A 27,990-nucleotide genomic window follows, 5' to 3' on the forward strand; every position below is an offset into this window, starting at 1 on the left:
CAGGTTCAGGGGCAAGTAAATAAACCTCACGTGAGCACCCTGCTATCCACAAACTCGGAACTCAAGACAAGGCGTTATGAGGGAAAGGTTGACCAGTGCGCAAGGGACGATGGTACAATATAGCTTCTTGTTTTGGCACACACGACGTAGTAGCTAAATCTTCAGCAAATTCGGTAGTATAGGTATCCAGCATTTCGTAGACCATCCATGGGCAAACCCCGCAAATAACAACACTCTCAAAATACCAAGCTTCTAGTTCATCCTTTGGCTTACCAGCGCCATCAAGAAGGCCCCGGAATCTTTACCAATGCCTCCCGAAACTTCCTCCACGTCAGCCCCTTGGAAATGTCGACATGTTTCAGCGGGTTTTTGCGCTTCATATCCCTGCTTGGCGTGACATGTCCCGGAAGGGCCGTGGCCAGCGATTCCTGAATATGCCTAGACATGGCCGGGTCCTCAATGCTACTGATAAACTGCCAGATGAAGACGGTGTCTGACTTTGGTGGGTTGGTCTTGTACCTGTCTCGGAAGACGACGTAGAGGGAGCGTATGTCTTGGTTTGGAGCGTGGGCCGGAACTGGGCGTTCGGGTTTTGACTGAAGGGGATCTTCAAGTCTTCTTCTCTTGGTGCGTGCCGGCGAGTGGTCATCCTCAATCGTACCATGTTGGTCCCGGTGTACGGTTCGGGCTGGAATTTGCTCATACAGAACGCTCGCGTGGGAGACTGTACGTCCCTGGTCGAGCGGGACATCTGTTCGATTCAAGGGTGGTGCTGAGTTTTGGGTAGGAATCACAAGATCCTGCTTATCCAACAGTCCCATCAGACCTTCCCGGTAGGAACGAAGCTCGCCCAAGAGGTTGACACTATCTGCGGGGAGTTGCTGCTGGGTTTGGGTTATCGCTATAACTTGACTCTCGAGCGCGGCAAATTTGTGTTCAGATGCTAGCCTCTCTGCTCGCGCCTCCTTTAGCTCTTGTTGAAGAGACTCGACTTTCTCAAGAGCCAAACAGTACTGTTCCCGGATGGTTTTGAAGTCATGGGATGTAGTAGACCGTAGCCCGTCCAGTGACTCCTGCTGAGCCACAGCTTTCTCTAACAAGCCTGTGACCTTTCCTGCCACATTATCCTTATTTTGACCAACCTCGTATTGGAAAGTTGAGAAGTCGGTGCGGAGAGTGGCTATGTCTCTGATCTCGACGGCGTGTTGTTCGACTTTGGACTTGGCCTCGGCTACGGAAGCGGCGAGGAGGTCATGTCTCGTTGCCGTGTCTCGTTGCAAGGATGCGATGGAGAGGCTCGTCTGCTGGACATGTTCATCCAGGGCCTTCTTGAGGCTGTGGACCTCGCGAGTGCAGTGCTGGGTATCGAGGAAACTGGCCCACGCATTGCTCAGTGACTGGTGCAACCGATCGGGCTTGCTCGTCTCAAATGCTTCCATTGGCGGACGGTGTGTTTGGGAAGGCGAGCTCTGCTTTGTGTGTGGTTGTTGCGCATGCAACATTTTCCGAGGCAAGTACTGAGGTGGATGGGGGAAGTTTTGCAATTATCGGACTCCCTTTCCCGGGCCAATGTTTGTGTGCCTTGCTATTGCCTAACCTGAAAATTACTCACATCCCGTGTGGTTGATATTGCCCGAGAAAGGAAGGCACGGTGTGGCCCCTCCAGTCTAGTGGGTCGACACCTGCCTTGCCCTAGACCTTGGACCTCTCCAGTTTGCGAGACAGCGATATAGATGCTTTAGTTTCTTCGGGGCTGTTGCCTGCAAACTACACAGTCCCAAAGCTCCCTGCAGTTCCGTAAATCCAACTAGGTTGTCGTGACATTCATCAAAAAGGAGACAATGTCGTCAACTTGCTCTGGTGTCTTGAGCCAATGCCCCTCCAGTTCTGCGCCCAAATATTCTTTCCACTCCGTTTGGAACCCTACGTTGGTAAGTACCTTTTGGGCTTGTCTGCCGAGCTCAACATCGACAACCGCATCGTCGACCCCGTGGCCGAGAAAGATGGGCGTGGCACGGGCCGTTTTGTCGGCACCGGGAGGCGAAACGGCCGGATTCCACGTGGACAACATGTCCACGACGAAAGCATCCGACGGATCGGTATTCGGGGACCCCTTATCTGCTTCATGGCTGTCATCTTGCCGCAAAAGCATCTGGATGTTCGCTGCAAAGGGCAGCCAAGTACTAGCACCCACAAATGCCCCCGGCCGTTTGCCGAGGATTTCCTGACACAGCATCGTCCACATGCCGATGGCACCCCCTTGGCTGATACCCATGATGACTACCTTCTCGGTCTGTCCACCGAGACTTGCGGCTTCCTCGTCGAGGATCGGCTGGATGTAAGCTACTGACTGCCTGATGCCTTCCATCTGCAGGTCTGCTCTCGCCGACGTGTCCGTGAGTGAATGGGCCTCAAACCAGGCGGGCAACATTTCCTCAAACGTAGTGCTCCACAGCTCCTGAGACGACGGAAACACCCATCGCCAGCTCGGGAACCTGCCCGTGAGCGGCTCCTGACCAGGCGCCATGGTCTCGGCGAGTTCTTCGGCGAACTCTGGGCCGTTGCTTCCCCGGCCGTGGAGCATGATGGCAGTGTGAGTGTGATCCGAGATGGGTTCGATGGTGTGTGTGCTGCCAAAATGGCCGTTGGCCGATGGAACGTTCGCCATAGTACTTGTTGGAGTGAGGGCCTATCTAGGTTGTTGTTGCTGAGGTGTAAGGAAGGGTTTGAGAGCCCCACATGGAAATTCGAGTGGTAGAATCCCCTCCTTCTCCTTCTGACAGAGCCCTCTCCCCTCGACTAATATCTGTCCCCTACCAGCTCGAGACAGTTACATCAACCTTATGTTTGAGTCAAGGCCGGTTTCCGGGCTTCTTCCAATTCCCTTCTCTTCGATGTTCGCTCGCTGTCTGCGCCCCTCGTAAAAATGGTATACCTACCATTGAATCGACAAAAGCTGAGGGTATTTTCTATTTACATCCGTTCCCTTTGTTTCAGCGATTCAATCACTCGCTGAGGGAGGATCGTCAGGGGGACGTTACTTGTATCGGATAAGAAAGACGTGGGAAAGCGGGGGAGGGGCAACTCCACCACAAACTTCCCCCACCCCCGCTCTCTACACACTGTAACATTAGTATATACCAGGGGTTAGGTATTGCCCGACCCGGGTCATAGTTTTGCCTCCAGAACTCGGCATCAGGGCTGTAATTCAACCTCCGGATGGGCCGTTACCAGGAACCGATCATGCCCCGGGTGGACTCGGTGGAGAGAAGTTGAGTGTTATGTCAACAATGATCCGAACATAACCCTTTCATCTTGTCATTACTCTGCTCACATTGCTCCTCTATCCCACCCTACCAGTCATCTCATCCCATTTCATAGTCGAAGTGGGCTATATTCCAGACCAAGATGGCCTCAGAAGAGCAGCTCGGCGGCGATGCTGCTTACCGCCAGTACCTCCCGGACCTCACTACCCCCCGGTTCACTACCATGCAAACGCAGGATGCTCATGAATACGCAAAAGGATTCAAAGAGGGCGGCGTTCCACCATGGCTCCACGGCCTGTATCTGCACTGGCAAAAGCTATTCCAGGAGCCCTTCAAGGGCATCACCAACGATGGTGAGCCAGACACCCACCTAACCCTCCACTAATCTCCAAGCCACCACCTACTCACACCCACCCCCCAGGCCGCGTCCGCCCGGACCTCTTCCGCCTCCAAGACGAAGGCATGCCCATCGACGCCATCGTCTCAGCCGCCAACACCCTCCTCTCCCAGCTCACCCCGTCCCAACACGCCCTCCTCATCCACCACATCGACTCCCCCGAATGGCGCACCTGGTCCAACCCCGAATTCCTGCTCTCCCCCAAAGGCCTCCGCCTCGACGAGCTCCCCGCCCCCACCCGCACCGCCGCCTTCGCCCTCCTCCAAACCACCCTCTCCCCGGAGGGCTACGCCAAAGCCACCGCCGCCATGCACATCAACGGCTTCCTCGGCACCCTCGTCCACGCGCCCCGCATTCTCAACGAGCACTCCTACAACCTGGCCCTCTTCGGCACCCCCTCCCCCACCGCCCCCTGGGGCTTCTCCTTCTACGGCCACCACCTCTGCCTCAACATCTTCCTGCACCGCTCCCAGGTCGTCATCGCCCCCTGGTTCACCGGCGCCGAGCCCAACATCATCGACGACCCGGCCGCGCCGCATGCTGGCACCCGCATCCTGCAGACGGAGGAGCGGCTGGGCTTGCGGCTGATGCAGGCGTTAGTTAAGCGTGGGGGGGAGGGGATGCGGCGGAGGGTGCAGGTGTACGAGGCGATGCGGGATGATGCGGTGATGCCGAGGGGGCGGTGGAATCATGATGATCAGCGGCATTTGTGCGGGGCGTATCGCGATAATCGGGTGGTGCCGTATGAGGGGGTGGTGGTGGGGGAGATGGAGGAGGGGGAGAAGGAGTTGGTGCGGGGGATTTTGAGGGAGTTTTTGGTGTATTTGCCGGAGAGGGCGAGGGAGGTGAGGATGGGGGAGGTGGAGAGGTGGTTTGGGGAGACGTATTTTTGTTGGATTGGCGGGTTTGGGGAGGAGGATGCGTTTTATTATCGCATTCAGAGTCCCGTGGTGATTGTCGAGTTTGATCACCACTCGGGCGTGTTCTTGACGAACGAGGAGCCGGCTAAGTTTCATATCCATACGCTGCTGCGGGTGCCGAATGGGGGGGATTATGGGATGGCGTTGAGGCCGTTGATTCCAGGTATAGAGCAGGAGTATTTGTGGGAGGGGAAGAAGGAGTGAGTGGGTTGGCGGTTTGGATGGTAGGATGTGTATACCGGGGATATAAAAGAAGTCAAATAGTGATCCATTTTGCAACTGACGCTGAGTGAATGATATTATCTAGGTACTTGGCCCGCTCGTTTTTGGTGAGCATCCTTTCTCACTTCAAGACCTTCCGCTTCAACCTTGCGCTTTATCCTTCAGCCTCAAACTTCTAGTTTCATCCACCTCCCAAATTCCCGCTTTCAACTCGCCTCGCAGCCACTCAACCCAATCCTGCATATCCCTCTTCTCGAAATCCCAACCTGTGCCTGTTTCCTCCTGCTCTTCCTCCTGCTCTTCCTCCTGCTCTTCCTCCTGCTCTTCCTCCTGCTCTTCCTCCTGCTCTTCCTCCTGCTCTTCCTCCTGCTCTTCCTCCTACTCTTCCTCCTGCTCTTCCTCCTGCTATTCCCCTGGCGTTTGGTCCAGCTCTTCCTCCTGCTTTTCCTTCTTCTTCTCCTCCTGCTCTAACCACTCCTCAAAATCCCAACCTAGACTTGCCTCCTCCTGCTCTTCCTTCTCCTCCTCCTTCTTCTCCTTCTCCTCCTCCTCCTCCTGCTCCTCAACCCCCTCCTCCTCCTTCTCCCTAACCACCTCCACTATCTAAGTACCCCTCGGCACGGTCCCCCAGCTCCCCCCACAAACACACTTCCTCTGCTGCGACAACACGAAATGGTACCCCGGCTTGCCCGAGAACAGGTCGCCGACGATGGCCGCGCAGCGCACGCACCGGCGCCACTGCGGACCGTCGCTGTCCCCGCCGATCCCCGTCCACGTGCCGAAGATGGTCATCCTGTAGCTCGCCATCCCGTTGTCCCCCGCAGGCAGCATGCCGCTGCCTCCGCTGCTGCTGTTACCAGCAACCGGTGGCGGGACACCACCGCCACCGGGCTTCGTCTCCGCTTCGCTGCGCCTGCCCGCTGCCGATGTCTTCCACGTCCCGGCCAGCAGCTCGGTGCGTTTAAAGACATCGACATACCTGCGCGAGGCCTTGCGGGCGGCCAGGGCCGTGGGGTTGTCGTTGAGCTCGAGCAGGCTGTAGTCGGCAAAGTAGAGCTTAGCCGGGTCGGTCTGGGCGCGGAAGGCCGGTAAGGTGGTGGAAAAGAGCTTGAGGAGCACCTCGCGGAAGCTCGGGGGCGGGTTCTGGCCGAGCAGCATGTCCAGTTCGCAGTGGGTCTGGGCCTTTTTGATGAACTGTTCGTTGTGTTGCTGCAGTTGCTGTTCGGTCATGTTGGCGGGTTGGGGTTTGATTTTGGTGGCGACGAGGCCCGAGAAGGACTTGTGGTAGGCGGCCTGGATGTCGCTGCCGAGATCGCTGAGGAGGCGCTCGAATTCGGAGACCTTGACGAGGGCGGAGGAGATGACGCGCTCCATTCGTTGGTACGCTCGGGAGAGGGCTGGGTGTGGACGGGCTGGTGCCGCGGCGCCACCGGCCGGGTCCTGCTGCTGGAAGCGGGTTTCGTAGTACTGGGCGGCGCGGTTGCTGACTGACTCGATGTGCTGCAGGCGGCGGCAGAGAGCCAGAAGGAAACCCCGCGTGGAGGAGCAGAGGAGAAGCTGCAGAGCGACGTTGTTCTTGGATTCGAGGTATTTGGCTAGCTCGGGAAAGCGCTTCGGGCCGCTGAGCATGGCTGTGATCTCCGGGTCGTCGAGGAGCTCGAAGAGGGAATCCGAAAGCCAGGCAAGCAGTGATATGCCCCAGGCCGTGCACCCCGTTACAGCGTCCACCACATCCGGGTCGTCGAGTGGAATCAGCTTCTCCTTGGTGCCTATTGGCGAGTTGCTAGCGACTGTGATGACGAGGAAAGCACCCTTTACGCTCAGCGCAAGCATGGCAAATTTGCCGCCATGTGAACGGGGCCTGAAATCGCCGTGGAAGCCAAGATGGTTGATGACGCTGAGGCAGTGTTGCAAGGGAACGTTCTTGACAAGCTGTTCGTGGTGGGTATTTTCCGAGTAGTCGACGGCAATCTTCAACATGTTAACCGTTTCCTTTACCCATGAAGATGCGAAGTCTGGGAATTGCGCAAACGGCCGGGCTATTGCTAAAACATCGTCACATGCAGCCTGGCTCGCGGCAGTGGCGGATAACGCGACAGTTAGGGCGACTCGGACTGTCTTCTGATCGACTAGAGCAAGGCTCATTAGCATTCACTTGAAATCGTGCTGTATAATCACGGGACGACCGCCTACCATTCTTGAATTCGGTTTCCGAGTTTTCCATCGGGTGGTGCAGTCTATTCCATTTGATAGTCGAGTCCTCACCAATCTGGACGAAGGAGCAGTTGGTAGGCGAGAAGGCTACTTGCAAGCCTGGCAAGACAATATTAGCAGAGGCGAGAGGCCGAGAGCAGGGTAGGTGGAGAAAATACTCACATGGGGTATCATTGACAAAGTGGAATCCGACCTGGAGGGGGTGCATGATACTGTCGGTATTGAGCTCGTTGTATATCTCATCCATCGTGAAGCGATTCCTGTACTGAACGGTCCCATCACTGAAGGCGAAACACAGTACTCTGCCAAACTGTGTTGTGGTGACAGCCACAACCACTTTGGGTAGTATTATCGGCTCGAGTTTGCGCAGGTGTGTCAAGGTCTAGGATACACAAGTTTAGTTACGTCATGGAGGTAAAATATCGAGCTGCGGGATACGTACGGGAAGCGCTGACGTGTTGCCGTTTCTCGACCCCAGCTGCTCGAAAGCAGGAACAAGGGCCTGGGGTTGGTCGCTAAGGACCTCCCAGCGGTCGATAATGCTCTGGCTCTCTTGTTGATAGGAAGAGGCGTCTTGTGGGACGTAAGACCGCACTGTCAGGACGACAGGAGGGTGCATGGGTTGTGACTGGGCCGTGTGGGCGGAAGGGAGGATTTCGATATGCGAAAGCCGAGATACAGAGGCGTCCACGGCTGATTCACTTGACCCATATTGAACCCAGCTGGTCACAGCTACGTGGCTTTCTCGAAGAGACGGCCTCAGGGGCTGGCTCTGGGATAACACTTGTTTATCGACTTGAGGCAGGCCCCACTGGATGCCAACCCTCACGATCCTCAGCTGTTTTGAAGAGGTTGCAAGAGCGACTAACAGAGTGTCTAGGGGCGTGCATTTATTAGCCGACGAGACGATAAAAAAGGGGTCGGGGAGAGCTGTTACTCTTGTCAGAACATAACGAGGCGTGCGTGATTAGATCGTCAGAAGAGGTTACGCTCTCAAGCTCAAGGGCCGTTTCTTCTGGCCGGCCGTTATTCTGCGTAAAGAAAAGTTTGAGGAAGCCATTCGTTGTGACGCACAGGAAGGCACTCTTGGATGGGTTCGGGTGCCAAGGGCCCGAGGCTGGGAAGAACTGATGTTCATATCTGTACTCGGACTGGCTTTTGGTAGCTGGGCCGTGAATAAGATGAAACTTTTGAGAAGCGAGTTAGGGAGGCATCCTTCGCCGACTGAGGGTACATCCAAACCAACTTGCCTGCTTGTTAGAAGCCATTCCCTGGGGCAACCAATAGCAGCCAACGACGGCGTGGAGGTCGTCGGCGGCGTCCGTTTCCCAGCGACGGGCCGGATAAGGCTGGTTGTTGGCGATGGAGAAACTCAGGATGGTGAGGCGTCCGAGGGCATCGATGACAGCGAGATCGGGACTCATGGTGGGGCTCCAGGCCAGGTGGACGAAGGGGGCGCTAGATGAGGCTAGCGAGATGGAGGCAGGGGGATTTGGGACCGGCGGCGATACTGTAGGCGAAGGGGGGGACCATGAACTTGGCTCGCTGAGGCCCCATTCGGTGGTGTCTGGATGGCTGCGGATGAAGCGCAGCTCGACCGACATGGCGTCCTTGGCGATGGTAGCAATGGTGCCTTGTCGTGACCAGGCAATCCCCTGGCAACAGCCACGAACACGTAGGTCGTCTAAACGCTGCAGTAGGCTCTTGCTCACTAGGGGGCGAGGTGGCAGACCGGCGAGGGCGTCGTCCATGACGGGGTCCCCAAACAGGTCAACCTCCTCCAGCGCCATAGCACTACCCATACTCCCCAGACCTTCCATCCCCTCCATCCCCTCCATCCCCTCCATTCCCTCCATTCCCTCCATGCCTTCGATTCCCTCTAACCCTTGCATGGTTCCGTCGACGTTCATAGAGTCGCCCTCTAAGAGGAGGGCCATGTCGTGGTTGCTCATACGGGTAGGGTGTGAGTGGTATGAGTGGTATTAATATGGCTGGTTGTAGAATGTCCAATAATGCACTAACTAATGAGTGCAAGTGGAATGCGGTAGTGGGTAGTTAGTCGATGGCCCTGAAATAAACCCAATGAATAACTGGAGAATTGGAGATGATGCTGTTTGCCAGCCTCTCCGCGTTGTCCAGCGTTGTCGAGGAGAAAGGTTATCTGTGCAGCCGAAATGAATGGAAAAGTGAGAGTGGCTTATCATATAACTAAATTAGAAACGCAAAACGATGAATGATGGTTTAGTTAACTTTCCAGTTGTGCAGGGAAGTCGCAACCTCGATGAGATGGAAGCTTAGCTGCTATCAGGTCTACTGGATGCAGCCATCCCATAGGTCCTGCCTCTGGCTTGGAACATGCCCCACTGAGCAGGTGTAATTCAAGCCACAATTAAGACGCCAAGTGTGGCTAACTCGGTACCCAGCTGCGGCTGGACGGAACGGTCGACCGCGGGGCATGCCAAGCCCCGTTCCCGAGCAACGCGTTGCAGTGGATCGGGTTCCTCCTTGTGTGGGTTGGGCCCTGGCTGGACCCCTTGAAGACTGAGCACCCGAGGCACGTCATCTGGTTTTGGGGCTGAAGCGGCAGGAATAGGTACTTCGTACTTGGTCCAGACATCACTGATAATGGCCGTCAAGGTGGGCAGTCACACTCAATTGACAGTCATCAACATTGTCCAAAACAAAAAAGATGGTGCGGTAGTTATTCCCAGTAGACCCCTCTTCCCCGTTTTCCTTTTTCGGGAAGCAAGTGGTTTTTCCATGTTTAACCAGGCCACTCCCGAAGTACCTAGGGAGGGATCTCTAAAAAAAAAAATGGACTGAGCAAGAAGCAAGAAAAGTCCACTTCATGACTCTACAAAAAGAACTGCTAGTGCATGCTTATATGCAGGTGGTTGCTTTTAAAAACTGCATAGCCGGTTGTTGGCAAGATGATGTTTGTTACCTAGGAGTGACGAAATGATGCCAGCAAAGTCACGCTTGGGGCCGTGAACTGATGGGGAGGTAATGAGCTCTGCTGCCAATCGCTGGCACCATTCCATGGATCCCGTGCCCCTTTTTGGTTTGGTTTGCCAACAACCCCCGACAAAGATGGAAGGCCAACCCGCAACAATGCCCAGCCGTGAATAATCTGTAACGTTAAAGGATGCACGACAACAACCAACTTCATCCCTTCAACTACCACCCCCATCCAAGCCATTCAGGCCATTCATGCACCAACTCCTGAACAGGAGTTAACAATACCACGGAGCCACCAAGAGACCGGTATTGTTCTTAGCCCAAACACCAACAGATGAATGAGAAGGGCTGCGCAAAGCCGGCAAAAACACGCGCCTGCACAACAGCCATGATATAACCTCGCACCTTCCATTCCTTCTTTTGGCCAGGCTTCATTCCCGCACTGAGAAGCCGGCTTTCCAACCAGTCACGCAATTGAAGCGTTGCCGACCGCACGTGCGCCCTCAACAGACCAACATTGCAATCATGGAATCTCCAGACCACCAGCGACTTCCTTCCTCCCCTCTCTCCTCGCCGCTCTCCGTTCTTTCAAACTCACCCTCTCCGCCCAGCGCGCTATATATTTCTAAACGCTACCCTTCGCCTTCTTCCACTACCGTATCGGGAAGCGCATCTCCCGTGAAGTTCCCCGACATGGAAATCCAGGTGCGGACAGATGGCCCCCCGCCGAGTAAGCGCCGCCGGATTGCCGCTCCCGCGAAGCCACGCACCACCGCCTATATCGATTTGGAAAATCAAGGTGAAGAGGACGATGCGGATCTCAAGAGGCTCATGGTGGCTTTACGAAAGAAGAAGAAGATTGTGGTCATTGCAGGTGCTGGCATCTCCGTATCCGCAGGGAGTAAGTTTCCTCTTTACCAGAATGTGGCCCCCAGTCCATCCGCTAACATCAATTGTAGTTCCCGACTTCCGATCATCGACAGGCTTGTTTGCCACTCTCCGTGGGCAACATAAACTTAAGGCGTCCGGGAAACATCTCTTCGATGCGTCGGTATACAAACACGATTCGTCCACCGAATCCTTCCATACCATGGTTCGCGAGCTGGCTCAGATGACCTCCGATGCGAAGCCGACCCCGTTTCACCACATGCTGGCGTCCATCGCCGCCGAGGGCAGACTTATGCGCATGTATAGCCAAAACATTGATACCCTCGACACCCAGATGCCGCCCCTGGCGACCACAGTCCCTCTAAACACCAAAGCACCCTGGCCGACAACCATCCAGCTCCACGGTGGACTCGAAAATATGGTGTGCACAAAGTGTGGCCACCTGGAACGTTTCAACGCATCGCTGTTCGAAGGTCCGGAACCGCCGCCGTGCGAGAAGTGCAAGGAACAGGATGAGGTGCGGACTGCTTTTGCTGGGAAGCGGAGCCACGGAATTGGGAAGTTGCGCCCAAGAATCGTGCTTTATAACGAATACAATCCAGATGAGGAGGCCATCGGAAACGTGTCCAAGGCCGACTTACGGAGGGTTCCTGACGCCGTCATTGTGGTCGGCACGAGTTTAAAGATTCCTGGGGTACGGAGGCTCGTCAAGGAGATGTGCCAGTTGACCAGGAGCAGAAGGGACGGCATCACAGCGTGGGTCAATCTTGACCCGGAGCCGCAAGGCGCCGATTTCAAGGATTGCTGGGATCTCGTGGTGCGCGGGAAGTGCGACGATATCGCAGAGCTCGTCAACCTTCCGCGCTGGGATCAGCAGGATATTGGAGACCGTGAGAGCTATATGGTCACCGGGGATGAGACGAAGGAGAAGAGGTGCACGGACGGTCTGAGTCGCGATAGGATCGACGTTCTTCTCGAGCGCAAGCGGTCGAGAAGCGCGGATGATGAGGGCTTTGTTGTTTCTCGGGAGGAGCTGGCACCCGCGGACCGAAGATTCGAGCTCCTAGGGCGCGGCGGCATGCCCACCCCGAGCGCGAGCCCACGAGTCCGCAGCCCTCTTCCCTCCGTCAAGCCGGTGGCCAAAGGGAAATCGAAGCAGGGCACCCTCGCGTTCGGCAAAGAGGGCGTTTCGACGACCGCCCTACCACCAAAACCTGCTGCCCCCAAGCGGAAGCCCCGTCAGGCCAAGAAGGAACCCGCAAAGCCGAGAAACAGGCTCGACCAAACCTTCCGCGCCACCAAGTCCACCATATCAGTGACGCTCAAAGACATCAAAACCCCCCCAAGGCGACCTCCTTCGGAAGCCGACTCGTCGGATTTGTCCTCCCCCATCGACCTGCCAGCCGACTTTCTCAGCCTGCCTTCTTTGCGCCCCAAAAACAAGGTCACCAAATCCATCCCGCTCACTGTCCTCACCGGCCCCCCGAATACCGATAACAGCGGTGCTCTTCGCCGGGCGGGCGCGGCAAGGTCCAGGAACGGGGCGGAGAACATGGCGAGCAGTCCCCCAACCACCCCGATCGAGGAGACCAACGCCGCGTCCTTGGGCACCATTTCGCCGACCTCTAAGCCTAGGAGCATGAGTCATCTCATTGATTGACCGGATACGGGGTGTTGTGGCATGTGACAGGGAGGGTCAGGTGCTTTTAGTGAGGGTGGGCCGGTTGGGGGTTGCGGCGGGCGGCGTGGCTTTGTTTGCTGTGGCATCAGTAACGGGATAGAGGTGCTGGTGAATTGGGGAGCATAATTACGATGGTTTTACTCGTGGGACCCACGGGAGGGTTCTTTTCCGTTTGATGGGCTGGGATGTTGCTGTGCTGGTACCCGGGTTTGAGAGGGTGAGTGAGAGAGGACACCACTTGGGAGGAATATGGGCGTCCCAGTCAGCGATGCCAAACCCGGCTCGGAAACCGAAATAATTGCAACATGATAGAACGGATAGCCTTCCGTCGAGAGTTCCTATGCTTGAAAATATAGATAAATAACCCACCCTGGGGGTTGGCTGAACTTGCTGCTTCAAAAATATCCCTTCATGCTCTCTGGTGACTTGCAAAAACAAAATTTAATGATAAACTACCCATACATACATACAGCGGTATTGTTAATTACCCTTACCAGGACCCGTCAGACGCCTCAATGCAGTACAAATATGCCATGCCTCTCCCCATTCTCATGATCTATAAAAACGGCCAGTATGTAGGAACGGAGGAACCATCTGGCCTGAGCCGCTGACCATGACTGACAACCCAAGGCAAAAATGAGACAAAAGTAGCACCAATGACCGTCATTTTGCGCGCCCTAGCGACAAACCCCAAGCTATACGTAAAACAGAGAGAGTGATAGGTAATAGAAAACAGATCCCAAGCAACGCTAATACAATGCACATGGTTTCCCTTTTTCTTTCTCCATATTGCCACGGCGCCGCCCATCATTTACCCTGCACGTAGAGGGAAATTAAAAACATCACCGCTGCCTCAAGCTCAAGCCTAAAACCCCAGAGTCCCAAAATGGGATGCCATGGCGCCCTCCCCCCTGCGTCTCCCTATAGCCTCGCCATGACTGATGCAAACTCCCGGGTATGTGCTTTATCCGCAAAGGTGAGTGACATAAAACAAACAAAAAAATAGACAAGTCACCGCCCTGTCGCCCCCTTTCTTTCAGCTCCGTTGCGCCAAACCTATGCATGATGTGTGTAGAATATAAAAGGGAAAGGGAGGTTGAAGGCCCATTGGAAAAAAAAATGACAATCCGTCGCGCTCCGGCCGCAAAATCAAAACGGGGTTGAGTTCCACCCTAACCTAATAAGGGCTGTGCCGGGCCGGCGGGCTCCGGTTCTGCCACAGCGAGTTCCGGACAGGGACGTTTCTGTTTTCCGACCGGCGGTGGCGTTGGAAGTTTAGACGGTCGCCGTCTTCGTAGTAGTTGCGGCGCTTGGGCTCCTCCCGGCGATCGTCCCTCCTGTCATCGCGCCTTTCCTCGCGCCGCTCCTCGCGCCGGTCGTCGCGGTAGGGGTCTCGGGCACGGCGGTCCTCGCGGTCACTCGCAATCTCGCCATCCTCGAGGTCCGGGTTCCTCCCACGCCGGGCCTCCTTGGCCCGGCCTTCCTCCCGCTCCGCCCTGTCTTTCTCCAGAAGATCGCCAAACATCTTCTGGAGCCGCTTGCCGGAAACCTTCACTTCGCCGATGGGCCAGATCGAGGACAAAAATTCCCTGTGAATCCGTCAGCATTTGGCGGGGATCTGATAGTCAGCTAGGCTCGGTGTTGCTTACCAGAACTGGGGCTCCAGGCTGTCAAGGTCGGTGCCATCTGCCCGCAGGCCCTTCAGGAAGCTTCCGAATGCGCGGATCTCCTCTCCCAGGATTCTAGCCCGTTCTTTCGTGGCCGGGTACCGCTCTTTGGAGTATATAATGCGTTCCATGTTTGCCTTGAGCGGGCGGAGAACTGACCAGACCAGTTGAGTATTATCGGAGTTGTCAATCTTATCATCAGGCAACTTTGCAAGCTCCTGGAATCGTTCAACCGCCTTCTGCCTGTCGTGCTTGTATCTCTCCATGGTCGCCGCGTCCATCCTAGGCTTTTCTTTCACCTTGACCTTCTTTTCGTGCCTGTTGTCGGCCTCCACCTTTCGATGCTTCGCATTGCGGTCGTCATAGTCATCGTTGTACTTCCGTTTGTCCGGCCGTGGAGTACCACGGTCGTTGGCATTGCTGTAAGACCGGTGGTGATCGCGATCGCGGTGTTGGCTCGCCTTCTTAAGCATGGGCGGAGCTGGAGAGGCAGACACAGAACTGCCCTCCCCACGACGAACACCGTTCGTCAGAAGCTTCTTGCTGCGGTGATGATTCTCGACCGCCTTTTTTGCGTTCGGATCGTTGGAATATTTAGCCATCAGGACGGACAAGAGATACTCTGACCGCCGAACAAGATGAACAGCGCCCGGGGACTGAATGCCCTTGTCGTCAGTTTTGCGGCGTTCCTCTTTCTTGTCTACTCGGTGCTCTTCCAGGAAGAACTTTTCGTGCATTTGAAGCTCAGGATCATCTCTGATCTGCGTCCAGGCGCCAAAGCCATACTTGTCGATTCCTAAAAGGAGCATGCCGTCTTCGCGCGCTCCCCATTCGCAGGAGTACTGGGCTGACTTGCTGGCATCTGGCAGCCTGAACGTCATGGCATCGCCGTGTTCTTCAAGCACGCGGCGCAGGAGCTTCAGCTGAGGCGGCCGATCCACAACGGTTTCGGCGTTGACTTTGCGGACCTCCCCGAAATCCACCAAAACGGCTTTCTTGTCTTTTTTCGCGAGAGGCTTTCCTGCCTTCTCCTCTTCCTCGCGCAGTTTCTCAGCATTGGCATCCACAGCTTGTTTGCTCACAGCGGAAAGTTCTTCAATAATCGACTTGAGAAAGCCGTGGTCCCGATCACTAAGACGAGCATCGTGGACGATTTCTTCCTCGCGGTCGTCAAAAAATCCGTAACGGAAGAAGGCGCGGATGAGATTGCGCGTCTCTTTCTCGTTAAGAGGACGTCGTGGATCCGAGAGCAACGCCCGCTGCTCCTCCAGCTCATCTAGTTCCTGTTTCTCGCGTTGTCGTTTCTTCGCGAGACGCTCGGCCCGGTCCGTTTCAATACTCTTCTTAGAGCCTTTGAGCGCAGCCTTGCGAGGAGCATTTTCTTCCATCGCCTTGGCGAGGTACTCGTCGTGTTTTTGCTGTTCTTCTCCTGCCTTGATGGCAGCAAGCTCTTCCGCAGGAATGATTTGGTCCCAGTCGAGAGCCAGATGGTCGACTTTGACATCCGTGACCTGCATCCAATTCTCCCAGTCGATGCCGCCACTGCTGAGGTTGATTTTATCATCAACGTCAGTCTTGGTGACCTCGGCATTCTCGAGTATCGCATCGATATCAAGTTGCTCGAGTTTCTCTTGATTGCCGGATTGTTCGAACAAGTTCTGAGAACGCATCTTGAGAATCATAGAGATATCCTCGGCCGTCTTTGCCTCGTCGATATTCACACCTTTCTCTTTGAACTGCTCACGGAGGGCCTTACCCTCATCCGTGACGCCGGCTTGAATGGTAAGGTACTCTAGGAAGAGTTTATTGCGCGCGCGATTAACGACTTCTTCTTCGATGGTCTGCTTAGCAACCAGGCGATAGACGTTAACAGGCCGTTTCTGCCCGATCCGGTGGGCTCGCGCCATTGCCTGCAAATCTGCCTGGGGGTTCCAATCAGAATCGTAGATGATGACGGTATCGGCAGTCATCAGGTTGATGCCCAGGCCACCGGCTCTTGTTGACAGTAAGAAGCAGAAGTCGTCACTGCCGTCCGCGTTGAAGTGATTAATGGCCATACGGCGAGGCCCGGCGGGGATTGTGCCGTCTAGCCGTTGGAACTGATAGCCGCGAACTCGAAGATAGTCGCCCAAGATGTCGAGCATCTTGACCATCTGGCTAAAGATCAGGACACGGTGGCCGTCCTTCTTTAGTTTCGCAAGGAGTTGGTCTAGTAGCATCATCTTGCCGCTGCTCGTGATGAGGCCCTTGATTTGATCCTCTCGACGAGAGCTCCCAGCAAGCACCCGCTCTTCGGCACCCGCAAACATGTACGGGTGATTGCTGACCTTTTTTAACTCCATCATGATATTGAGCAAGGATTGTTTGTGACCATTGCTAGCATCACGGAGGGCAGCATAGTTCCGCGTGAGGATATTCTTGTAATATTCCAGCTGGACGTCGGAGAGTTCGACACGAATAATCTTCTCCGTTTTGGGAGGTAGGTCTGACTCGACCGTCTCCTTGGTCCGACGCAAGATGAAAGGCGCAATGGAGGTGTGCAATTCCCGAAGCTTCTCTTGAGTCTTCTTGCGCTTGGCCTCGTTCTGCTCTTCGTCGACCTCCTTGTTATCGGCATTCGAGAGCAACTCAAGCTCCTCATCAATCAAGACCTTTCCGGGGTTGAGAAAGTCCAAAAGTGCCGACAGCTCGGCAAGGTTGTTCTGAATTGGTGTGCCGGTAATGAGGACCCGGCAGGGGATACCAAAACTGTTAAGCTTGTGGTACAGTTGGGATTCCCGGTTCTTCAGGCGATGAGCCTCGTCGACTGCGAGGACCTGCCACTTGATGCTCTTGAGATTCTCGGCATCGGCAAGAATATAGTCGTAAGAGGTGACCAGAACATTGAACTTGGTCTTCTTCGGGTTTCCATCTACGAACAGCTCGTGCTCTCGGATGCTGGCGCGGGCCGCCTCGGGGCCCAGGTAGACGACGTAGTTGATATCTGGGGCCCAGTGGTTGAAAGTGTCGCACCACGCTGGGATGACACTAAGAGGGGCGACGACAAGGAAAGGCCCCTCTTGGCCGCGAGCGTTGCGGAGCCAGCTGAGAAATGAGACGGTTTGGACCGTCTTGCCGAGACCCATTTCGTCGGCCAGAATGACGTTGTTCCCGCGTGTCCAGTTGAGCGCAAGGAAGTTGAGTCCCTTCAACTGGAACTCGCGAAGTTCGCCATTCGTGACATAGGATGGCTGCTGCTCCAATTTGATCATCCTCGACCGGGTATCGAGATTCGCTTCTTTTCGGTCTGATTGCCAGGAGCGCGACGACCGATCCAGGAATTGGTCAATCTTGTCTTGTGCATGACCGCTGATCACGGTGGCATCTTCCCATGTGCAGTCATCGTACTGGAGGCCTTTCCACTTGACGAGATACTCGAGGTCTTCGTCGCCGTCGCGGACGGAGACGATGCGTTCGACCTTGGTGAAGTCTTCCAATGCTTCTTCTTCGCGCTCTCTGTCTAACGACCATTGCTCGCGCTGTTCCGGGCTAATCTCATCGCCGCCGAACTTCAGATCAAGCTCGTATTCTACCATTTTCTTATAGTAGTTCTCAAGGCGGCGGAAGCCGCGGAAGCCAGCGACAGTATAGGTGCTCTCCCAGGTGTTGTGGAGATGGGACTTGCCCTGCCATTTGATAAAAAATTCAAAGTCGTGCCGAGTAGCGTCGGGTGTGAGCTCGATGCCTTCTTTGGGGCGATGGCGGAGGATCTTTTCAATGTAGGGAGAGTTGTCCTCGACGTCCGCGGCCCAATGGCCAGGCGTGGCCTCGTCTTCCCCTTCGTTGTCGTCCACGTCGCTTTCTTGGTAAGCGCCAGCCGACACCTGAGCGGCACGACGGTTGGACCATCGCTTCTCGGCAAACGGTTGCAGTTCTTGCTGTCGCCGAGCCTTTTTCCGGAACATGCGGGCTTTCGCACCGCCGTATGTGTCGGAGTCCGAATCGTCTGCAGAGGCCTGACGAGCCGGTGTGCCTCGCTTAGAATCTGTCACGTCAAAAAGGTTAGCCATCGTTGGTAAGGTGGGCAGTTTTGATTCAAGGCCCGACATACTAGGCAGTGAACGTTCGAGGCGACGGCGTTTATTCGCCACCTTTCTCGGAGCAGGCGTCACATCAGAATCAGAGCCTTCCTCTTCATCTTCTGAGTCAACCTATTGCCATCGTTAGTACAGGATCCGCGACCACCTTGCTGTGAGCAGCACTCACGAGTTTCCGACGTTGCGAGGGACGGGACTGTTTTAGCGAATTGTTAGCAGCCGAGAATAACAGCGGTGGTGGGATATCATCATACACTGCGCCTCAAGCCATATAGCTCTGGATTCTCCCGCATGAAATCGTCTTCTATTGTCTGACCAGTTTTCCGTTTGGCGGCGGCATGTGCAGAGGCCGACTCGGCCTGATCAGAAACATCCTTGGATTGGCCCGAGGCCGGGCTGCCCGGGGCATCGAAATCTTCATCACCCGGGCCATCATTATCAGTGGACCCGGACTGTTCATCTTGCTCCTCGGTGGTAAACGCCGGGCCCTCGTCCGCCGAGCCGGCGGCATCGTCCGAGTCCGAGGATGCGGCGTCAACCTCGGCTGGTTGTGTGTCCGACAAGTCGCTATCACTTCTGGCGAAGTCGGCCACATGTGTTGTATCTTCGTCCCCTACGGGTGAGGTATGCCCATTCATCGGACCGGGTTCTGGGGATGTTGACATGACGATTTTCGAAGCTCGAGCTGCCTGCTGCAAGACGACGATGTCAGCAAGAATTCTCTCACGGCTGAGAGGCTTTATCGAGGGCTCTGGATAGAGCCCACTCCGGCGATCCAGAACCGACAAACAACAGTAAAAAACAAGTCATGGCCATGATTCAATGATGCTTGTCGCATCCGGCGCGTGTAAGTGATGAAGACGAGGCTGGGAGTGATGGCGGAGAGCCATTGCGGCCTTGGGCGGCCTTGGGCGCCGAGTAGACCACTCAGGTGGCATCGGGGTCATCGAGGGCATCGGGTTCCATCAAAATTCGAGGGCTCGATGTCGCCAGGAGGCAGCTAGGGGGTGATCTCGATGGGCGTGTGCTGGGATCGATGGCGGATTTCGATAGACAAGACGCGGCGGGTCACGACGTAGCGGAGGGTGCAAGGAACATTGAGTGCAATACTTACAGGTAATCAACAACACCTCCAGGCAGCAAACACTTAATTCAACTTGTTCAAAGTCTTTTCTGATCGAGGTTGTGGTGGGGTTAGAGAGTTGTGAAGACCCCAGTGCGTTTTATTGATTGATGGTGTAGCGGAAATTCGGTGGTGGTCGGTCGGAGGAGAAAGAATGGAAAATGGTGAATCGGAGCCAGGCACTCGACGGCCTGTGCTGAGCCTGGTAAAGACCCCACTTAAGAGGCGCGGATTGGCTCCAACAGCTTTCTCGGTGAGGCTGCCGCCAGAGCCAAGCCTTTTCAGCCGTGACGAGAAACCGTTGTGAGGTTGGGCCACCTCACAAAGCTGCCTCTCTGATCTAACATTAAACCTATTCACGTGGATGCTGACTCTTTTGGTGCTAATGGGGATCGAGGAATGAAAAATGGTGGTTTTTTTTTTATGAGAACTTTTCTCTGCAAGTAGGGAACGTGAATTCAGTTACAAAGTGCCTTTCCCTCATCACCTCCCGCAGGTGTATCGTAGCACCTAGAATGAACTGCCATGGACACACCGCCGAGCTGCACTGGCATAAAGTCGCTTTTGATGCTATTTCAGGTTCTATATATCGCAAGGCTAGATGCACATAAAAGAAAATGCCCACTTAGAAGAGTAAAGAGGGCAATAAGCTGTTAGCTTATGTTGCCAACGAGCCAGACCACATCCATCACTTCCATGACTTAACAACTCCCGTAGCTGGAATTCCACATCTTCTCTCGATTTATCTGCAAAGCATACTGAGGCGCAATATAAACCTATAGGTAACTATTAAGAGTATCATTTATGATTACCCATGAAGCTTTCAGATGTTTTTTTTATTGAACGCAAATCAACCACCCTCGAGTTGCAAGACCTCCATACCCAAAGGTAAACACACCTATTTAAACACACATATCTAATCCAAGGCCTGAGCACTTGTCCGTTTCCGCTTCTCCGAGGTCAATAACAAACATCCATCTCAGACACTAGTTTGGGCTTGGGACGCTGATTAACATGAATGTGACGAACCTGTCCAGGATCCTATCCTGTTAGGGTTCAGCTTCGTTGAAGGTAATCTCTCGAGGATGCTTAGGTTCGGTGCAGCCAAAGGGTGCACAACAATAGACTTGTCTCAACAGTAGGCTTGTGAGCTTGTAGCGAACTGTAGTTGTGATTGCTAACTGGAGAACTCCCAGAGCTCTCCAGAACGAGTGACTATATACTATCTAGGTTCCTATGGATATGCCTTCACAACAGTATATCCGTGGTGGATGTACTTGCTATGGCCCATATCCTCTCTATCCCTGGATATGGCCTTCTTGGCACCGATCCAGATCGCCGTGCATCCTAACCCTGATGATTGGTCCGGGCGCCTTCTGGGCGCTTCCCCTGGTCCGCACGTATGCGGCCCAATCCGTGACAATGAACTCGAGGGAACCCGTACTACCCAAGCAACCTAGCTGGGTCCCTAAACTCGAGCTTAAAGTACCTACACAGTAAGGTTCATACGAAATCGAGACTTCCATATTTTGGTTCCGCTGGCCTGAAGCTCCTGGCCTATCAAGCTCGGCGCATTCAGGCTGACGTTGCCAAGCTGCCCGACGCGCCTTTGCTCTTTGTGCCAATGTGTGGGTCTTTGACTTTTTGCCCTGCCCCTCCCTCTCCCCACAAGCCGAGACCCAACAGCAGTGCATTTTCGCGGGACAAGGTGACAAGATTTTGACCCACTGATGCAAGTGCCCCTCCTTTTAGCATTTGGATTTCGAGGTTTCACGCCCACCCGAAACCCGCATTATCTCGCGCACCGAGTACCGTGCACTGTCTGAGGGAGGCCGTGCTATTCCTGGTTTGCGACCGTTCAAGTTCTCAACCACAAAACCGTCGTTGGTTCAAAAGTAGGCAGCCGTGCCCCGCATAACGACCGAGAATCAGCATCATGGCCGACAAACTTACTCGGTATGTGTCCTAGTTGCTGAAATAATTGGAGAAAAAAAAGGAGGGAAAAAGGCAGAGGACACCTTGCGGCGGGACATGCGCTGACAGCGTCGGAATAGTGTCGCTATCGTCAGCACCGACAAGGTACGACAAATCCTCGAACCTCGGCCTTTCCCTCTGTCACGGGAACTACAAGGGAAAGGAGTAGAACCGAACTAGGCTGACTATGGGTGTGAATAGTGCAAACCGAAGGTGTGTTTTTGATTTGGAAGAAGGCCATAGCAGGGTGGCGGTGCTGACGGGGAGGGTAGAAATGCCGTCAAGAGTGCAAGAAGTCCTGCCCGGTGGTCCGGTCAGGCAAGCTTTGTGTTTGTTTCCCCTTTTCTTTGTCGTGTGATACCCAGGAGCTAATACTCGTTGCAGATTGAGGTATGTTTGGAACCAACAGCTACCGCTCGCAAGACACCCGTGCCTAAATGTTTCCCTCTAAGGTGACCCCGGAATCTCGCATCGCCTTCATCTCGGAACAGCTGTGTATTGGTTGCGGTATCTGCCCAAAACGCTGCCCGTTCGGTGCCATCACCATTATCAACTTGCCCACGAACCTCGAGAGCCAGATTACCCACCGTTATTCCGCCAACAGCTTCAAGCTTCACCGTCTGCCCATGCCGCGGCCCGGCAACGTCCTCGGTCTCGTGGGAACCAACGGTATCGGCAAGAGTACAGCTCTCAAGATTCTCAGCGGCAAGCTCAAGCCCAACCTAGGCAGATTCGACAACCCGCCTGACTGGGAGGATGTGATCAAGCATTTCCGTGGCTCTGAGTTGCAGAGTAAGTTGGACTGCGCTAGATTGGGACCTCCGGTTGCTTAACACGCGAACAGACTACTTCACTAAGCTGCTCGAGGATGATCTCAAGGCCGTCGTCAAGCCGCAGTACGTCGACCAGATCCCCAGAGCTATCCGCACCCCCGACAAGAGTGTCAAGGCATTGCTTGAAAGCCGCGCCTCGCTAGAAAACCTCGATGAGGTGATCGACACCCTGGGTACATTTGCCCCTTTTCAAATGAAGCCAGGTTCGGTTTGCTAACGCGAGACAGAGCTACGCCACATTTATGACCGTGATGTTACCTTGCTTTCTGGCGGTGAACTTCAGCGCTTCGCCATCGGTACCGTTTGCGTGCAGAAAGCCGACGTGTAAGTTTTCATTCTTCCGCTTATTTGCCGGGCCTGGTTAACAAGTGGCAGGTACATGTTCGATGAGCCGTCGTCGTACCTTGATGTCAAGCAGAGACTGAGTGCTGCCCGCATCATCCGGTCACTCCTGCGTCCTGACGACTACGTTATTGTCGTCGAGCACGATTTGTCAGTGTTGGATTACCTCTCGGACTACGTTTGCGTTCTCTACGGCAAGCCCGCAGTCTACGGTGTCGTTACCCTCCCTTACTCCGTCCGCGAAGGCATCAACATCTTCTTGGATGGCCATATTCCGACCGAGAACTTGCGCTTCCGTGAAGAAAGCTTGACCTTCCGTATCGCAGAAGGCACCGAGGAGTTCATGGTCGAGAAGTCGCGGGCTTTCCGCTACCCGGCTATGGAGAAGACGCTCGGCAACTTCAAGCTGAGCATCGACTCTGGCGACTTTTCCGACTCAGAAATCATTGTCATGATGGGTGAGAACGGAACTGGCAAGGTGAGTTTAATTGGGATACCATCTTTCTACGGTTTCGGTGACTGATTTGCAAAGACTACTTTCTGCCGTCTTCTGGCCGGTGCTCTCAAACCGGACGGAACCCAGAAGGTTCCCGAGATGAAGATTAGCATGAAGCCACAGACCATCACGCCCAAGTTCGAGGGCACTGTTCGGCAGCTGTTCTTCAAGAAGATCAAGGCCGCCTTCTTGTCTCCTCAATTCCAGACCGACGTTGTCAAGCCTCTCAAGCTTGATGATTTTATCGACCAAGAAGTGAAGAACCTGTCCGGTGGTGAATTGCAAAGAGTATGTCCTCCTTGCCCACGAGGAGAGATCTCGGCTCCTTGCTAACGTCCAGTAGGTGGCCATTGTCCTGGCCCTCGGTATGCCAGCGGACATCTACCTTATCGATGAGCCCTCTGCCTGTTAGTTACCCCCAGTTTCTTAATACCCCTATTGTCACGGTAATGCTCACATGGGTCCAGACCTCGATTCCGAACAGCGTATCGTGGCTAGCCGTGTCATCAAGCGATTCATCATGCACGCTAAGAAGACGGCTTTCATCGTCGAGCACGATTTCATCATGGCTACCTATCTCGCCGACCGTGTCATCGTCTTCGATGGCCAACCGGGTATCAACGCGCATGCCAACAAGCCCGAGTCGCTGCTCACCGGTTGCAACACCTTCTTGAAGAACTTGGACGTCACTTTCCGCCGTGACCCGACCAACTACCGCCCCCGTATCAACAAGGCGAACTCGCAGCTCGACCAGGAACAGAAGCTCAGCGGCAACTACGTAAGTCACTTGGTCTGTCTCACATCCTTTCGGATTTCTACTAACACTCTTCCACAGTTCTTCCTGGAAGATGTCGAAAAGAGCTCTTGAAAAGGGCATTCCACAGGATACCCATAACAAGCACGACCGCCGCTCCCCTCATGACGATGCATCTGATTCTGGCGTTTTAGGCGTTCAAAATGGCGGCGGCTGTAAGAGTCGGCCCGGCGGCGCCCGGGGACATCTCGACGGTGCATCGGAAGAGGGCGGCGTGTCCGAGGACGACGATCCAGACATCTAACATCGGCGGCGGCGGTCGATCCCCTGTTGTCTGGTCCTGCCGAGAATTAGTTTCAAACCAAAAGACTTGAGCTGGCCCCCGTCGGTGAAAAAGGAGGGACGGGGGCTGGCCATCTCGGTAGATTGAGGGACAACGGATCAAGCTGGATGACTGCCGCCAGACCTGAGCGCATAATCTGCGTAAGGTTGAAGTGAATGTAGCGCCTGAGATAATTGAGCCATGAAATGAAAGGCGAGAGCTGAGAAGTCAATACACTTGCAATATTTTCCATTGTAGGCTCGAAATGAAATCATGTGATATTCAGGGCTGCCTATGCTGCTATTGCTCGAATATAAGCTATTCAACTCCAGAGTTTTATTCCTACATAGCCGCCACATGCAACTTCCTTTCTAAGCAAGGAAGCACCCGTCACGGCTGATTACAATGTACTCGTACTGACTGATATAAAACGACCTGACGTGGTTAGGTGAAGAGAGTGCTGATGTGGGCAACGTACTGTTGAGTTTGGCGCTGGGCCATCACCGCTCTCTGCCTCTAACCCCCCCTCTCGGTGACCCTCCTTCGCATCGATCCTGGACACTAAATTTCTTTTTCTTTTTCCTCCTCCCCTTTCAACCGACCTCCCCTGTCCGGGGAGGCCGCGACAGAGTGTCGCCACCGACCCCGCAGAGCCCGCAGAGCCTCCACCCTGCAATTTTCTATGACGACAAGGCTCTACTAACTAGTCTTCCTCAATTTCACCCTCCTCGCTCCCAGCCCGGACACTCGGGGTCGGCTCCTTGGCCTCCTTGGTATGCAACGGCGTGCGCTGGCCGCGGCTCAGGGGACGATCGGCGGCGCCACCGCTGACGGCACGCTCGCTGCCGCTGCCGCCGCCGCCGCCACCACCGCCGGTCTCGAGCTTGACACGCTTAGCGCCGTGCCTGTTGCCGTCGCGGCGGTCGTGGTCGTCCTCCTCGGACGGGCGGGGCCGCGTGCGCGAGTAGGAGGAGCTGGGCCGCTCGTCGCCGTAGGGCAGCTCGTCGACGTCGCGGTCGAGGACGCGGCGGCGGTAGAGGCGTTCGCGGTCCTCCTCGCGGGTGCGGCGCTCGCGGTCGTAGTGGTTGGCCTCGTCGGCGCGCGGGCGGCGGTCATAGTCTCGGTGGTCGCGGTGGTCACGATGGTCACGGTCACGGTCACGATCACGGTCGCGGTCCCTCTCGCGGTCCCTCTCGCGGTCCCTCTCGCGATCACGGTCTCGGTCACGCTCCCGGTCACGGTCACGATGATCGCGGTCGCGGTAGTCGCGCCTGTCACGCTCTCTATCGCGGTCACGATCACGGTCATGGTCGCGATCCCGATCGCGGTCTCGTTCGCGCGCGTCGCGCACCGAGGGGGACCGGCGAGCGGGGGACCGGCGGTCCGAGAGCAGGACGTCGGCGGCGCTGGTCTTGCGGTAGTTACGTTCGCGCTCGGCCACGGCATGGCGGCGCTCAGCCTCATAGGTATTCTGCTCGACCGGGCTGCGGCTCCTCACAGAACGGGCACTGCTGCGATGAGATCGCTCACCTCTGTCACGATAGCTGTCTGGGCGGTCACGGCGGCGACGCTCCTTCTCGGTCTCGTCTTCCTTCTCCTTAAGACGGCGGATGTGTTTCTCAAAGGCACCCCGCCGGGCCTCGTCAGAGCCTACAGCTTGGAAGGCGGGAACGTGTGCTAGCCGGCTCCGAACCTGCTCATAAGTGTCATTGATGCCGACAGGGGGGTCCATCCGCTTCATGTGCGAGCGGAGGTCTTCCAAGGCGCGGCGCTGCTGGCGGTCAGACTGCCTGTCTTCATCAGAGCGTTTGGCCCGCTTTTGTATCTATTGTTGCGCATCATATCAGCAAACGTCTCCTTGTTTGTACCTGTAGAAGGGTACGGCAACTTACCCGCTCGAAAATAAGCTCCATGGAATCGCGTTCAATGTTAGCTGTGCGGTGATCACCCTTGAGGACTGACTCAAACTCTTGAAACGTAGTTTTCGGGGTGATCTCAAAGCGTTTGTCCTAGTAGTCGTGAGCTTAACTGGTTTATCAATAGCAGAAGGGGGATGTCAGCTTACATCGATAGCGTCCAACACATCGTTCCTGATGCTCCTGAGAGCGCGCTCCTCTTCTTCAACCACATCCCAGAATAGCTCCATCGCTGTGGAGCCAGGGTGGCCAGCCATGGCCAAATAGCGCTCTTCGGATTCGATCAGGGGATGGACTTCGGTCCACTTGGTCCCGGCTTTGATTTTGCCGTCCTTCTTGAGCTCGGAAAGAAGGGCGATGAAGTTGTCTCGGGCCTTGCGGTCCCGGCGAAGCCTTTTGTTCTTGTCTTCCTGTAAAGAATCGTTGAACTTGCGCTCTAACGCCTTGACGTGGTTCTGGAAAACAGTCAAGACGTCGTACTTGGTGAGGGACTTGTACTTCTCATCATTTTGAAAAGGGGCTGTGTCCTGAATGGCGCCCTGGGCCTCGGACCAACGTGTGTACGGCTCTAGGTTCAGATTCGGCAGCAGCTCAATCAAGCCATCCATGGCACTCTTGCGCAAGGTAACCTGCTGCTCCTTGTGCGCCTTCTTGAGGTCAATGATGTAGTCTTCGAAAAGCTGGCGCCGCTCGTTCTCGTCGTTGGTAGAGCGGAAGATGGTCTCGCCTTCGATCATGGGGCGTGCCGTTTTCCAGCGCGTGTAGTGCTTGATCTCGGGATGGCTCCGCAGCATGGTCGCGAAATCGGCACGCAGCTTTGTCAGCCTTTCCTTTGCACGTTCCTTGTCTTGCACAACAACATCATGGCAGTACTTCTCAAAAGCAGCCTTCCTGTCCCTCGGGTCTTTGATGGCGCGAAACTGCGGGTCTTTAACGGTGGCTCGAATGGTCTGCTCCCACGTCCAGTCGGGCTGGACGGCGCTGCGGCGGAGAAGCTTGACGAAGGCCGCCTCAGCTTCCTCTGCAGTGGCATATTCGGGATCGTTGGTGGCGGGAACGAAGGCTTGGGCCTGGATGTTGTTGCCGAAGGTCAGCTGGCGCGATTCACCAAGAGGTTCACGATAATCGCGGTAGTTATCGCCACCTCCGAATCCCCCGTGATGGCCAGCGCCCTGAGCGGTGAGCGGTGTGGCCGGAGTTCTGAACAGTCAGCAAAAAGTTTAAGCGCCGGTTTGTTGGGGGTTGCCGGATACTCACACTGGTGTGGTCGGGGTTGCCTCCCCGCCGGCCAAGGCTCGTTTGTATACGTCGGGCATTTCCCACGAACTCTGCTTCGACTCGGTATTATACCAATACTTGCGACCCCCTTCGGCGGTGTATTCCTTCCATGGCTGGTTTGCGAGCGCGCGCTGGTTCACGGAGGGTTAGGTTAGCATACATGAGAAGATTCCGGAGCTCCCCGCCATTTGAACATACCTCCGCTGGAGTCATGAGATCCTCGGGCTTGGTCCATTGCGTGACCTTCGTGAGAGGGTTGTAATAGTAAACGCGGCCATCAGGGGTACGGTGTTCTTGCCAGGCAGCGCCCGGCGGCGCAAAGGACGCGTTCATTATGCTCGTGGGATGCGTCGCGTCGCAGATCTGGGAAGTTTGACGTCCCGTAGGGTTGGCTCGGCGCGTCGGGTCCAAGGTGGTGTCGAGCTGAGGTTTTCTGGATGCGCCCGAGTCACGCGCTTTGATGTCGATGGCGAACGATGAAAGGCGATCCTCGACGAGGAAATTGTTGCATGGCTCGAAATGTTGTTTCGCACAGGTCACAATCGGACCTGTGCGTCTTATGCCAAGGTCTGGGCGCTGAACTGTCGGGCTGGTAGGCGGGCCCAAGTGTAGATTATAGATGTACCAAAACTCGATGATGGGAAATGAAACGAAAGCCCCCAA

At 55.2% G+C, this 27,990-nt stretch overlaps 7 protein-coding genes across 7 annotated transcripts; 3 read left to right on the plus strand and 4 right to left on the minus strand.

Moving 5' to 3' along the window:
* Positions 1-281: 281 nt before the first annotated feature.
* Positions 282-2,668, minus strand: F5144DRAFT_588603 (Alpha/Beta hydrolase protein; the record flags this gene model as incomplete). The annotated part of the gene is made up of 3 exons (XM_066789948.1): positions 282-577; positions 731-1,517; positions 1,928-2,668. 3 exons carry the CDS (start codon positions 2,666-2,668, stop codon positions 282-284), a joined length of 1,824 nt encoding a protein of 607 aa, XP_066648298.1.
* A 406-nt stretch (positions 2,669-3,074) lies between these two features.
* F5144DRAFT_30275 (uncharacterized protein) lies at positions 3,075-5,098 on the plus strand. Its single transcript, XM_066783899.1, has 2 exons — positions 3,075-3,619; positions 3,688-5,098. The coding sequence occupies exons 1-2, from the start codon at positions 3,409-3,411 to the stop codon at positions 4,785-4,787; spliced, it is 1,311 nt and encodes a 436-aa protein (XP_066648299.1). The 5' UTR covers positions 3,075-3,408; the 3' UTR covers positions 4,788-5,098.
* Positions 5,099-5,163: 65 nt separating this feature from the next.
* F5144DRAFT_555019 (mediator complex, subunit Med16) lies at positions 5,164-8,865 on the minus strand. Its single transcript, XM_066787875.1, has 6 exons — positions 8,270-8,865; positions 7,957-8,206; positions 7,462-7,895; positions 7,182-7,401; positions 6,999-7,118; positions 5,164-6,934 (listed from the first exon to the last, which is right to left on the minus strand). The coding sequence occupies exons 1-6, from the start codon at positions 8,855-8,857 to the stop codon at positions 5,409-5,411; spliced, it is 3,138 nt and encodes a 1,045-aa protein (XP_066648300.1). The 5' UTR covers positions 8,858-8,865; the 3' UTR covers positions 5,164-5,408.
* Positions 8,866-10,670: 1,805 nt separating this feature from the next.
* Positions 10,671-12,525, plus strand: F5144DRAFT_597496 (DHS-like NAD/FAD-binding domain-containing protein; the record flags this gene model as incomplete). Its single annotated transcript, XM_066790875.1, has 2 exons — positions 10,671-10,878; positions 10,937-12,525. The coding sequence occupies 2 exons, from the start codon at positions 10,671-10,673 to the stop codon at positions 12,523-12,525; spliced, it is 1,797 nt and encodes a 598-aa protein (XP_066648301.1).
* Positions 12,526-13,723: 1,198 nt separating this feature from the next.
* On the minus strand, positions 13,724-18,954 carry F5144DRAFT_543101 (P-loop containing nucleoside triphosphate hydrolase protein; the record flags this gene model as incomplete). The annotated part of the gene is made up of 5 exons (XM_066787221.1): positions 13,724-14,135; positions 14,196-18,237; positions 18,304-18,403; positions 18,459-18,485; positions 18,544-18,954. The coding sequence occupies 5 exons, from the start codon at positions 18,952-18,954 to the stop codon at positions 13,724-13,726; spliced, it is 4,992 nt and encodes a 1,663-aa protein (XP_066648302.1).
* A 2,928-nt stretch (positions 18,955-21,882) lies between these two features.
* Positions 21,883-24,089, plus strand: F5144DRAFT_30635 (P-loop containing nucleoside triphosphate hydrolase protein). Its single transcript, XM_066783925.1, has 7 exons — positions 21,883-22,178; positions 22,231-22,282; positions 22,447-22,543; positions 22,595-23,039; positions 23,094-23,345; positions 23,542-23,835; positions 23,893-24,089. Exons 2-7 carry the CDS (start codon positions 22,255-22,257, stop codon positions 23,923-23,925), a joined length of 1,149 nt encoding a protein of 382 aa, XP_066648303.1. The 5' UTR covers positions 21,883-22,178; positions 22,231-22,254; the 3' UTR covers positions 23,926-24,089.
* Positions 24,090-24,392: 303 nt separating this feature from the next.
* F5144DRAFT_555033 (uncharacterized protein) lies at positions 24,393-27,837 on the minus strand. The gene is given in 6 exon segments (XM_066787876.1): positions 24,393-25,288; positions 25,301-25,958; positions 26,026-26,142; positions 26,199-27,249; positions 27,307-27,458; positions 27,526-27,837. The coding sequence occupies 6 exon segments, from the start codon at positions 27,658-27,660 to the stop codon at positions 24,837-24,839; spliced, it is 2,565 nt and encodes an 854-aa protein (XP_066648304.1). The 5' UTR covers positions 27,661-27,837; the 3' UTR covers positions 24,393-24,836.
* Between the last annotated feature and the right edge of the window lie 153 nt (positions 27,838-27,990).

Source organism: Chaetomium tenue (assembly GCF_020726465.1).
Source record: "Chaetomium tenue strain MPI-SDFR-AT-0079 chromosome Unknown F5144scaffold_1, whole genome shotgun sequence".
Lineage (NCBI taxonomy): Eukaryota > Fungi > Ascomycota > Sordariomycetes > Sordariales > Chaetomiaceae > Chaetomium > Chaetomium tenue.